The 13,210-nt window shown below is 38.0% G+C and overlaps 1 protein-coding gene across 1 annotated transcript in view; it reads right to left on the bottom strand.

Annotated features, from left to right (window-relative positions):
• ADAMTS5 (ADAM metallopeptidase with thrombospondin type 1 motif 5) overlaps positions 1-13,210 on the bottom strand; it is a 48,480-nt gene that overhangs the window by 24,525 nt on the left and 10,745 nt on the right. The window contains exon 2 of the mRNA XM_031051293.2: positions 9,797-9,929. Coding sequence (XP_030907153.2) covers positions 9,797-9,929 — 133 coding nt within the window. The remainder of the gene's footprint in view (positions 1-9,796; positions 9,930-13,210) is intronic.

Genomic DNA, 13,210 nt, shown 5'->3' with positions numbered 1-13,210 from the left:
GTATTTGAACTTCTACCATCCACCAGTGATGTTACTAAAGATAACAGCTGTTTATAGCATTAAATATACGGATTCTAGGTCTCCATACCAATTTGCCAATGTACTTTGTATGCACGCTTTCAAACACTGCAAATGAAATTCTGGAGGAATTTTATGGAACTAAAATTCATAATTCTTGTCACAACCTAAATCTCTCTCTGTTCTAACTTTGCCTTTGAAGGCATTTTGAGCACATTTAAACTAGATTAAAGCATATGACAAACTTCCAGTGATTCTTAAAATTGTTTTTACATTTCATTAAAAATAATCAAAATTAAAAATCTCACAGCGATCTGCAACCTCTACATACTGCTTAGCTAAGTATGCTCTCTTGAGTACAGGACTGAGAACAACTTCAAATACTTCTGCACCTGTGCCCTTCATCCTTTTGCATCCAAGAATTAAAGAAGAAACACTTCCCTTCCTCCTTGAAAAGTCTCTCCCATCCCTCCCCTTGCATGCATGAACACACTGGCATTATCACGTATTTCTCAGGACATTAGGGTGGTTTCTGGCATTTACTAGTGGGAAGAACCAAAATGAAAAGGTTACAGGTGACCCTTCAAGTGACCCTGCATGTAAGCATAATTACAGAGAAAGCTCTGGGCAAAAATGAAGACTTTAGGCAAATCATGTAAAGAAGACTTTTTAAAAAAATGCCAATTTTAGCACCACACCATTTTGCACTACTATGAACTTAAAACCAGGCTATTGAAAAAAGAAGAAATAGGCTTCCAGCAGCTGTGCAAAATGATGACTGATTGAGAATGGGTTAGTAGATCATCTGATGTTTTGTACTTAATGAAGCATCTTACTGGTGTTGACAGTTCCCGCTGAGTGAAAATGACATAATATAATTTTACCAGCAGGATGGTGTTTAGTTAAGTTATGCTGTAGGAATGCAGAAAATGGTAAAAGAAACAGATGGCGAGGAGGCAGGGTTTACCCTCATGCAAGTGAAGAGGAGCCAGCCTTCTTGTAAACTTGTTCCTTCCCATACAGCAAAAAGACCAACCACCTAAATGGACTGACAGCCTTTCCACACAGCCTTCTTTCTCCCCTTGAAGCGAGACAAAGTGTGACTACATCAGTAAACTGTTGAAAGCAGTATGAAAGCAACCTGCAGACTTTGGACCCTCGTATATTTTGGAACATCATGGGCAAGGGGCTCTTGGCATAGCTCAGTCTGTTTATATCCTGAAGCAAGAAATGAAGGAGTCAGCAGCAGTCAGCAGCCCCTGGATCCCAGCTCACCTGCACTGTCTGCATTCCTGATAGTGGACCTTGATCTGCACAAATTTCCTTACAACTATTGAAGGCAGACACCCATTGCAGCCCAACAGGAAACAATACCCCCAGTGGATTAAAAAGAATTCGTACAACTTGTAGGAATAGGGTGTAACATAAGGTGGGAACGCTCCAATACAATTATGGCAAGTCACCTAAAACTTACATCCTCTCTAAATATCAGAGCACAAAAAGCTGTGTGGGTAATGAGGGGTGCATGACAGCTATATTGGATGTGTGGTGAAGCACATTACACTGCATCTATCTTCTTCCCAAGAGTGCTGTGAAGCAAAACATAAGCCTGGACATTTCCAAATTTTCTTAAACCAGACTATCTGTAGACATCCTCTGAGTGAACAGCACGCAAAAATTACATGCAAAAAATTACAGTAATCTCATTTGTTTTTCCATTGGTACCTCAAGCACAGAAATAAAGAGAATAAAAAAGAATCCCCAGTGTACAGCAACCAAAACCCAGCTTTTGCTGAAACACAAATCGCGGTGGCTCATCTGAAAAAAACCCCAATAAACTTGTTTATAGACATATAAAGATCTCTAGTGCTTGAACTGAACAGCATGGTGAAGTACAGCTCTTGCACTTCAATTCCACTTGTCTTGGAGAATTTGACCACAGAACACATGCAAAGTGACACAGCATGCTAAAAAATGCTGCAGGCACTGTAATTTGTTTTCTTAGAGAAGCTCAGCTCTGATGAAGCATATGTTTTTCAGTGAGGTCATACCTTTCACCTAATTTTCAGTGGGGATGTCTGGGGTACAAAAGAAGGTCAAGTGATTTGCCCAAGGTTACTCAGTGAGTCACTGGCCTTCATGGGATCAGGATTCAGGAAGCTCCTGACTCAACATTCCTTAGTCTAATCACCAGCCCCATACCTTCTGCACAAGAGAGCTGACTGCTACTTCCTGTGGTAAACAAAGATTGCAAGAGGTAGCTCTTTTAATATAAAACCATTTCTTTCAGCGTGCACTGTTTTTCTAACATGTGCAAGTACTTGCCTCCTCATTAAGAACTGCACACTGATATTACTCAGAACTCCTGAAGTAATGGGAATTTTGCATAAAAAATGATACACACAAGCAATAACAATAAAGTTGGGTTGTTTTTCTTTAATAAAACAGAATTGTGTTGAATTACACAAGATTGCAAAAAACATGCACAGAATAGAATACTGGCTATTCCTCTTTCCTTATACTTGAATTTGCTTTCAATTTTTCTATTCTTTGACTGCTATCCATCATTTATGAAAGAAAAATTTAAAAAAATCACTCTTTTACATCTCCCACCCAGAGGTAATTTCTAATATTTCCTACTTAAAAGAGTTCTTCAGACTGAATGAAACAATAGTCTGAAATGCAGTTTCTTTTCAGAACCAGACATAAAAAAAAAAGTGCCACAATCAGACATTCATAGACCAGGCCTGCAGACTTTACACAAAACAAACTTCTGGTGAAATCACTTGTTATAACAGACTTCTGATATACAAAAGATAAAGATACATCACCACCTTCAGACAATCTGTAGGCAAGATTCTGTCTATGCAAGGCAGACTACGCAATCAGGAACCACTATAATCCACATAGACTCAAATAATCATTAAAAGAATGTGGTCTTGGAGGTCCATGCCACATCTACTATGATAACTAACAGGGCATGTAGAAGATAAATATTAATTTTAATGAAAAAGTGGGAGATGCTGACATCCACTTCACATTTCTCCAACTCAACTTGCAAAGAATATAAATCATGACAGCTCATGGTAAATGAATGAATTATGGGAGAGTAGATAGCACAAGAATCTAAAAACGGCATTGCTTGATGCCTGTTTATTTGGTAAATCTGCCTTCCTTTCTATACTATAAGCACTTTCCACACAAAAAAGTACATAGGTATATCTATAGTACATGCCAAGGAGGAAAGTAATCCTTACTTTCTCCCGTATTGTGGAAGACTGCGGGTGCAGGCAAACACAGGTGAAGTGGACTTCTTTTAGAATAATTTAAGTTGGAAAAGACCCTTCAGATTGAGTCCAAACATAAACCTAACACTGCCAGGTCCACCACTAAACTATGTCCCTAAAATAATTTTTGATATTGACTGCTCTGAAACATTAGGCAAAATGCAATTTAATTCTCAATTTCCCTATGATTGCAAAAATACTGTCATTTCATTCTATGTACTTGGCTTTGAGTTATGATAATTCAGGGTCCGTATCAGCTGTTAAAAGCATAGCACCTGTTTCATGTAGTTCTTCGTGAGGTTGTACGTACTCAAGGAACAGCACAACTACAGAAAACTTCTGGAAACTTGGGCAATGGTAATGCTGTGTCTGAGTCAGTTCCTGAGGTCTCTGGTTGAGAACTTGCCCCCCATCTCCTCACTGCTCTGACAGAATCACTTCACAGACATTAAGAAGACAAAGATTCCCAACCTACTCAGCCTTAAAAGTATGTGCTAAATAAAGAAAAGCTCAAGTATATTCAGAACCTGAGAATTCATTTTCCCTACAGCATACCAATTTCCCCTTTCCATCTCTCTGCTTTTCCATACAAACTTTCTCAGTTTTACTGAAAAAGGTTTGTTTTAAGCACCATGTGTGCTGCAGTGGAACAATTATATATTCCATATAACAATATAAGTTAATTAAAATATTGTTGAACAAGCCAAGAATTTTTACCCCAAATTTTAACTAGCAACCTTTTATACGGCTGATGTTTGCATTTTGAAGCATCAGTTAAATTTTCTGTTCCACTCTTCACCTCTTGTGACGGCTTAGCTTTGACTGCCCATCTTTTCTCTTAATCAAAGGGGATTATGTTTGTGAGGGCTTAATTCAAGAGGTTTTGCAAGCAGAATTTTAGATGGAACTTTGAAAAACTTTCAAAGAAAGAGAAGGAATCAGCAATTTTCCTGATGTATGTCATCAGAGAAGACTTGGATGACTGTACTCTCTCTTTTTTGTTACGTTAAGAAAGCAAATCTGCCTAATTATGATTACCTGGATACTTGCCTAACTTCATTCATCATGAAGGAAACATAATACAAAAGTTAGACAACCTTCACCATTTTTTCATATGCCTGTGAGATTCTGTGCCCTCGGCAATCTATCCCCCTTGAAATGGAAGGCCACAACAGATTTGTACCTGTCAAGTCTGAAACTTACCTTTATCAGCTCTATCTTAACAGCCCTGAAATCAAAGGGCTACATGTTCAGCAGTAGAAAAGATGACTGTATTTAGTTTTGAGTGTGTACAAAATGAGCATGAAGTAAAATATGGAATAAGAACATTTTTTTTACTCTTCTATGGACATCAAAATCAAGACTACCACTTAAATACCACATAGATTGTTCTTGGCTTAATTTTTTTCTGAAGAAGGGTCAGAATCATAGAGTTTGCTGTAAAGGTTATGCTGGTTAGACATGGTAGTCATGGCCCTCCTTCTACAGAGATCTACAACTCAAATACACACTAAGGCTCTGAATAAATTTAATCTACTCAGAATTCACCAAATGATATTTTGGTTCATTTCAGTGAATCACCTGAGTGAGGACCCCAGGAGTGATACCTCACTTCTAAAATGGCTTCTTTACATAATAATAAAGCACAACATGTTGTTGACAGAGCTTGTGATTTCCTCAGTGGTGGCAGATGCCACAAAATGACAGCATGATCAAAAAGATGCGGTATTAAACACATCATTTTCTGGTTTTAGTTTCTGTACTTGATTTTAGGTGTTACACAGTATAGCTGTGGAGGAAGCTGTGAGAATCTCATGTAATCATATAAAGTGAGGTTGAGAGGAGAACTTGAAAAGCCATCTTGTGCATCCCTCCACTGCAGGGTAGGATCAGTGTCCCCTAAACCACAGCTGTTTTAGCTATCCGGCTCCTGTGAACCTCCAGTAATGGAGATTTCACAGCCTCCCCCAGCAATTTATTCCTGGTCCTTAACTGTCTTTCTGGTTAGATGATTTTGGCTAAAGCTTAAAGTAAATTTCCCCTGTTGCAATTTAAGGCCATTACCCCTTGTTCTGCCCCAGGTGGACATGGAGAATGATCTATGATGCAAATTTTTGCAATTATTTTTTTAATATATTTGAACATCGCTTTTATGTCCCTTTTGGTTTCCCTTCTTTAAAGTCACAAGTCAAAGAAAACTAATGAACACGGGTTTAATTAGTTCCATGTAGGAATTTAAAAGCTATATCCTAAAAATAAAATACTTGGAAAGAACATCAGTAAACCATATTACTCAGGAGGATAGAAGGAGTAATAACATGTCAGCGTGGTTGCTTAATAGAGAAACAGGAACTTTGCAAAAGGTCAAATGAACATTACCACTGAGCAAAAAGGCAGCGGCTTTCTCTGTATCTCCTCTAAAAAAAATAAAAAAAGTTCTTCAAGATTGATGGAAAGAAAAAAGATACATATAATTTATTAGACCCATGTAACTCTTCCTGAACTAAAATGGAGCTTTGACTGCTTAAAGAGTGCAGGAAGGATGTTTTTGTATTTAAGGACTAGATCAAAACTCAAGAGACAACTTTAATCCTTGGCTTTTCTTGAAACTTCCTTGTGATTTTGAGAAATTACCTATTGATAAAATGAGCAGTAGCTCCATTTTCTCTTGAACTCCTCTTATTCTGTTTTAGTAGATAACAAACCCTTTAGGATGGTGGGCTATCTGTACTGAAGCATAGGGGACTCCAGCATAAGAGGAGCCAAAGTCACCTGAAACTTCTGACCATGACTGTATTACGAGATGCAACACCAGACTACTAAACAAGGCATTGTCATCCACTAGATATATCCCATCACAAGAGATGCTAAATGTAACTTCAAATTGACTGTGTCTGTTGATGATGTTGGATCCTGCTTATCTTCATAGGATGCATAGGTTGGCTTATAATTCAATAGTAAATACAACAAATCTTCAACCCAAAAGTCCAGAGTCTTAGAGTGAGAATCTAGTTATTTTTGTTTCCTGATGGTTATTTTAGTAAGGGATATACGGAGAAGAAAAATACTAGCGCTGACCTATGAAAACCTTTAAATAAATGTTGAAATTATGTGCAGTCATAGGCTCTTTAACACTTTTCTCCAGATGTCTCCGTGAAGCAGGGAAGTGCATAAAATAAGGAAACATAATTTTTTTACAGACAATAACAAAGACCTGGAAAATGTCTACATACTGTGCCTAAGGTAGCTCAGATATCCCTGGAAAGCTATGGAGGCATAGCTAAAGGAGATGCTTAAAGTCAAAAAACCATCCATATGCCGCAACATGGATCTCAGATTATTTCATGCAAGAATCCAGAAGACTGGTTTTGTGATTGCAAAACTGCTACTGTCCAAACTGACAGCAGCATGTCCCCTGTTAGAAAATAACCATATATGGATTTACTAGTACAGCTGGATGTCTTGACAGGCTATGATTTAAAAGTAACATTTATGCTATTAGCACAGCTTCCTTTTATTTGGAGGTTAAACTGGATTATCACATTCAAAGTTATAAACTTTCCTCCAGTTTTTCTTCTGCATTATCCTAATTTTCTGCATTTGACATCAAAGACAAATTATTCCTGATTTTTCTACATATAAGTAGCACAAGATTCATGTCCAACCTTGTTAGTCTTGGTATATGGATCTCCACCTCTTACTGTCAGCTAATCAGTTGTACTAAGAATTTGGTTGCACCTATTTCTTTCTGTGTTCTCGTTTATAGCTCTTTGGAGATTTTGCCTGTTACTGCTGCTCATTCCTACTCTTCCCCTCAAAAACCACTGGTCAAAACTCCTGGATTTTATCTGAAAGAAACAAAATAAACATCTAACATATAAGTAGTAGAAACCCTGGCAACTTTTTGCTTCCTATGCATGTATCCAACCTCAGGCCCTGGGCTGTGCACCTCCCCGTTTGAGCTGCAGTTCCATTTACTTTGGTTGCCTTCCAGAGAAAGAATCTGATCCTGAAAAATGCTGCTGGATCCCTCAGGGAGGAAACAAGAGCATTCAGATCCCCGTGGAAGTTAGTGAGGACACACAGCCGTTCCCCAGATCAAGTCCATGTTAATGATGATGCATCTGCTACCCATGCACATGTAGCAGGGTTACTTAAAAAACTGCAGACGGTGACTCTGATTCACTTAGCAGCTCACCTTGCTATTCCTACTGACAGAAAGAAGTATTTTAGGCTTAGAGCTCTTAGCATCCCCTTAGTCTCGCAGGGCACCTCTTATGTAGCCAGGTGAATTCCACTGAATAACTAAGCCACTGTAAAATTAAAGCTACACCCTACCCACAGGATAGGGGGAAGTTTAAGATGCCTGAATCACAGGAAGAAATTTGGTCTCCAAATAAAATAAAGCAAGGTTTCCCCCAAAGTGCTTAACTAAAGGGTATCCACACCACACTTCTATTTTTCATCCTTTTTTACCTTTAATTTAATATAAGTATTTAAGCAACTTTAGTGTTTTCCTCTCAGCTTCTCCCACTTCAGGCCACACACACAAAGATCATTCTGCGACTTGACACCCCTTCTTTCTTAAAATCTTATGGTAAGGACAAAAAAAAAGGATGTTATTTTAAACAGCCTCAAAACTAGAGGCTTTTTTTTTTTGTCCATCAGGGTACTTATTTATTAATTTCAATTCATACCTTTTTTACACTGAAAATTATAGTTTCTACTGATTCCTATAAATGTCTAGGTATGAAAACATCTTTTTTTTAAGAAAGGTGCTTTGAGATCACTAAAAATATTTAATTTTGTTTACACTTTCTTTGTGTGAAATTCAAGGCAGTAACATGCATATTTATGCTCACCCCTGTCTTTACTGATGTATGTTCTGTCACTTTTAATCTATCTAGTCATGTATTTATTGCTGATAAACTGGTAGTCGAGACACATTAGTCACCTCTTCACACACCAGATATATCAACACTGGTTGACATATTGCAAGAAGGTCCCTCATCTGACCTTGCCAATGCGTGCCAACCTTCACCAGTGAGCATTGTTTCTGGATGAAAAAGCACACAAGCACTCTCTAGCAGACTGGCCTTTGAGTGATAGGTGAAGTCTGCCAATCTACTTGTCCCAGTTCTAGACAAGGTTTATGAAAGGTCCTTGATTTCACAGCATTCAGGTTTGATGCCACTAAACTTTTCTGGTGTGAAGTTGTATTTGATGTATTGCTGCACTTATCTCCAATTACTCTGAAGCAATGATTTCAAAGCGCTTTTTCTTTCATATTTATAGTCTTGTTTATTAAAACAAGATTTCTGCTTTGGGGACTAATTCTGCCACAAATATTTTATATTTTCATGCAACACATGATCACTCTGCAGCCACTACTGGTATCACTTCACTGTAGCACCACAAGAGCAGCAGGGTTAGTTTCCCCAAACATTGAAGGGTCAGGTCAGTGGCATGCTAGCTGCTTTTTCATACTTGGTGACCTCTGGTTGCTGAGCCAGTTGTGTATATAAGGCACGCACCTCTTGGGTTCTACCTGCTAGCTACTTGAAAACTGAACTACTGCAATGATACTCCCAAAGCAAACTTTACTTTGGTTTGGCATAAGGTACAAGCCAATTCAGCAGTTGGCTCTCTCTGCAAGTTCTCTTTTCCTTGCTATTTCCTTCCAAGAATGTTAAAAAATATGTTCTCCACTTTTAAATCGTTGTTCACTCACCAAGGCGAATAGCCATTCATTTCCAGTGAACACAGCTCACAAAACATTAGTAAATTAAAAATACCAAAATGGCAGCAGTCTCTCTGAAGGAATGTCACAACAGATGGAATGTCACAGAATATGAACTTACTTCTGTCACTAATTCTATTTTAAATCTTTACATTGTGTTGCTATCCAGAGGTGGAAACGGAAACAAACCTGAACAGTTTTTTTTGACCAAATCTTTACCACCTAAGTAATAATTAACTTATTTCAAGATTTACAGTAGTACCATATTTTACCGTAAAGGTGGAATTTCCATACACTTAGAAAAAGATTCGAATTCTGTTTTTTCCAAGGTGCAGTTAATGCACTGTCCCAGAATAATGTTTCATGACAGTAGAGCATGCATGGACTTCAAAAAGGTGAGTTATTTTCCATGGTGTGTGCACCAAACGTATGCGAATTACAACAGACGGGCCAAATGCTTTCTCAGGAGACACATGTATCGACATCTTTGGACAGTAGCAGCAGACTTTGAATTTTCACTTCAACTACTGCTTAGAAATGACACTGTCAGAAAGGAAACACCTACTGTGCGCCTTCACTTGCCTTCTGATCCCTTATTAGTTAACCCTGAAGTGCGTATATATACAGCCTTAATCCCCAAGTGAGTATCTGGACCAGGGGAAATCTGGAATTAATTGCGAAGTATTCTGGTTACTAATGCAGCTGTTACAAGTGTTTGATTTGGCAAGTGAACAGAAAAGGCACTGCATACCAATTTCGTGAGCCACTGTAAAAGCTGCATGGAGGCCGTCATCTTCAATCACTGCACAGCTGCGCTCAGGAGAGCATATGGTCCCAACGTCTGCCATTCCCAGAGTATCACATGAATGATGCCCACATAAATCCTGCCCAGGAAGGAAAAAATAAAAAAATTGTTAAAATAAATGTTTACATCCATAGGTAACAATAGGTTAAAGTCACCAACCCTTTGCAAACAGCAGAAACTGGATAAAAACATCAAAAAAGCTTCCATCTAATACAGTTGAAAAGTATGATACAATGACTCAATCTCCCCCCCACCCCCTCCCTAGTAAAGTCAGTGGCAATGTTTCCATTGACTTTAACAGCATTTGGATATGTTCTGTAACTAATTCTTGTTAGTTAAATTTGTATTTCTGCAATGCATAGGAGAGGCCCAAACTTGCATGGAGGTGTTCTAAATACATACCACAGAACCATTTCTTCACTGACTATAAAAATAGAATATTCTCTTTATTTACAGAAAGTGAATCAAGGCACAGGGAGAAAGTTTCAGATTCCTGATCAGTCCCTGAACCAGAGATCACCCTTCTTTTCCAAAAGCAAGTCTCACATTTGCACTTAAAGAAACTATATTGCTATATATTAAACCTCATGTCACATCTATGAAGTAGTACAATGATCAATAATGTATTACCTAACATACCAAGTATTTAAGCAAGTCTCAGAGGTTGCTTAAAGAGTCAGTGATATGACAGTGTAAAACCCCTTGATTTCCAGTCTTACTAATGCAACAATTGGATCATGTTTTCTACTTGTAGATACAGGATGTCTCCAAAAACCATGCAGGTAGCATTAGGTTTTTTAGTTTCTGTTCCAAAACGGTAATAACAATGAAGGCAGCTTTGGTCAGATATAGTGTTTTAATCATCAGCAGTAACTTTTGAGTGTTGTATCTGAAGAAAAGGGAGGAATAGTAGTCTGAATGCACATATATATGCTCTTTTGGCTGACAAAGAAAAGTAGGTGCCTTGGTATCATGTCATTTTGGAGCTTCAGCAGTTCACTGTGGTTGAATGAAATTGTCATTTTCAAGGTATGACAGGATTATCAAGTATTATCAAAATTATCAAAGAGTAGCTTTTCCCCCTTCATTTCTAAGACTTTTTCCTTTCAGATCTCCTTTTGTAATGGCTTTCCTTCACAAAGCCTTTTATAATGAATCCATCTGAATAACAGATATCCTATATAAGGCTCCAGGTCAACAATATCCACTGGTAAGTTTCAAATTTAGGCAAACTTGAAAATGCACAGGATTCAAATCCCACTGAAGTCAAAGAAAGTTCACAGATACTGTGACAAAGCATCTCTTTACCAAAAAAAGTGGGGTTTTTCCTCACCAAGATGAAATAAAGAAATTTTCAAGCTAAAATTACATAGCAGTATTGCATATATGGAGCTAGAATTTTCTGATCAGTTCTGACTTCCAGGTGTCTGGGAACTCTTTTCTGTACGTTCACTCTTGGTGCTACTTAACATCAAGATTAAAAGGTCACAGCACCACAAGAAGAGAAGGAGTAAGGCTCAAAAGTATTTCAATTCACAAATTTTCACAGGTATAACCTACAGTTTAGGAAAAACTTCCATTCTGTAGCAACACAGATAATACACAGTTTTTTCTTGAACCCCACTGGCTCCCACCCTTGCTATCCAGTCAGCTCCCCAGACTTTGCTCCTGACTTATGGGAAGGTACAGAATAAGGATGCCCATTTTCAAATACTTTAAATGAAATACAATTTTTCCAGTTTTATTTTGTCAAATAAACTTCATATGATTTTCAGCATCTCTGGACCAAAGTTGGAAGAAGCCCTAAGTGAGGTCATGTTGTTATAGCCTCAAACATCTGGGGCGTATTCAACAAGGAAGACAGAGACAATCCTTGAAACTCCTATTACTTTTGCTTGGGTCCATATCCATTTAGCCCTTTATGTATCACTTCTGAATCTGTCCTTTTCAATCTAAGGGTATATTTTACATAAAGTAAAGTAAGCTACATATCAAGTTTACAGAGAGCAAACTCTATGTAAATGTATCTGTAAGTGGCTTACTTACAGCAGCATGAGTAACAAGACTCAGAAAAATGCATGTGCATAGTACCAATAAATACCTTTTCATGGTGATATAATCAGTCTAATGAGTGTAAGCTGTATAGGAAGTAAGCTACCTTTATACTAGGATAATTTGAACTGAATCTATACAAGCAATTTAATGGAAATTCTTACACAAGTATCAAAGAACATAAATCAGACAGAAAGCAGCTTACTGGAGTAGGTCTAAATTACTTTCAGGTTGACAGTGCCAATAATAGTATAAAATACATTAATTCAGGCCTTGTCTCTGCGTGCAGATTCTGTGTCATATGGTCTTTTCTTGTATTTGGGTGTCATTATTACGTAGATACTTACATCAGCACTGCTCCCAGTGTGGGCACAATTATATCAGTGCACAGATGTCTTATGCCAGTGCATGCAATGTTTCCATTCATATACAAAAAAGAAGCTATGCCACTGATATGACTATGAAGCTATACTAGCAAACGCAACCAGACCTCTGGATTTGATGACACAAGTCTAATTAAAAGAATACAGTCTTTTCTAAGCATAAACTAATTCCTTAGAATTCTGAAGGGATGTGTGAAGTATGAAAAATCACATCAGGGATGATAACTGTAAGCAGTCCTTTTGACTCTTGGCTAGTTAGTAATCCCTCAGAATTTTGAAAGCTATTCACAGGATTGCATTACACCACCTTCATTAGATATAAATAAATAGCTAAGTATAAACGCAAGCACTTGCAGACCTAGCAATGTTTGGTTCTTTTTCATATGCTATGTGTTACTGACATTGCACCACCTGCCTGCCTAGGTTTTCCTTAGAAATCCAGTCACTTCATCAAACTACTCTCCCTCCATTTCCATCACTTCCCAAGCATGATACATATCCACACATCTCAGCATCCCACTAATAACTTTCAAAGCATTGCATAATAGTTGTCTAGACAAAACAGAACAGACTTTGTTCTTTATTTATTAAATACTTTAACTTTGGGTCAGATAACATGAATTTCTTGAAGGGCTGTATTAGTTAAAGGCTGCTCCTAGGAAATCCCACAGCAGCAAATAAGTGATTCTGAGAACTGCTTATGTTTAAAATTATCTAGCTCCTCCAACACCTCAGAGGCAGCTGCAATACAGCTGTCCTCAGATGGCATGGGACCAACGATCCCCATAAAGGAGAAGAGAGGAGAGACCACTTTGTGGTCAGAAAGCAGTGGACAGTGATACAGGAAAGCCACATTTCCTTTAGCCAGTTCCCTGACCACATTTGCACTGCCTCCCCAGCAGTCTGAGCAAGGCTGCGTGAGGAG

This window comes from Melopsittacus undulatus, chromosome 2 (genome assembly GCF_012275295.1).
Source record: "Melopsittacus undulatus isolate bMelUnd1 chromosome 2, bMelUnd1.mat.Z, whole genome shotgun sequence".
NCBI classification, from domain to species: domain Eukaryota; kingdom Metazoa; phylum Chordata; class Aves; order Psittaciformes; family Psittaculidae; genus Melopsittacus; species Melopsittacus undulatus.
Note: the sequence above shows the minus strand (reverse complement) of the source record. Positions and strands in the feature narration are given on the sequence as shown.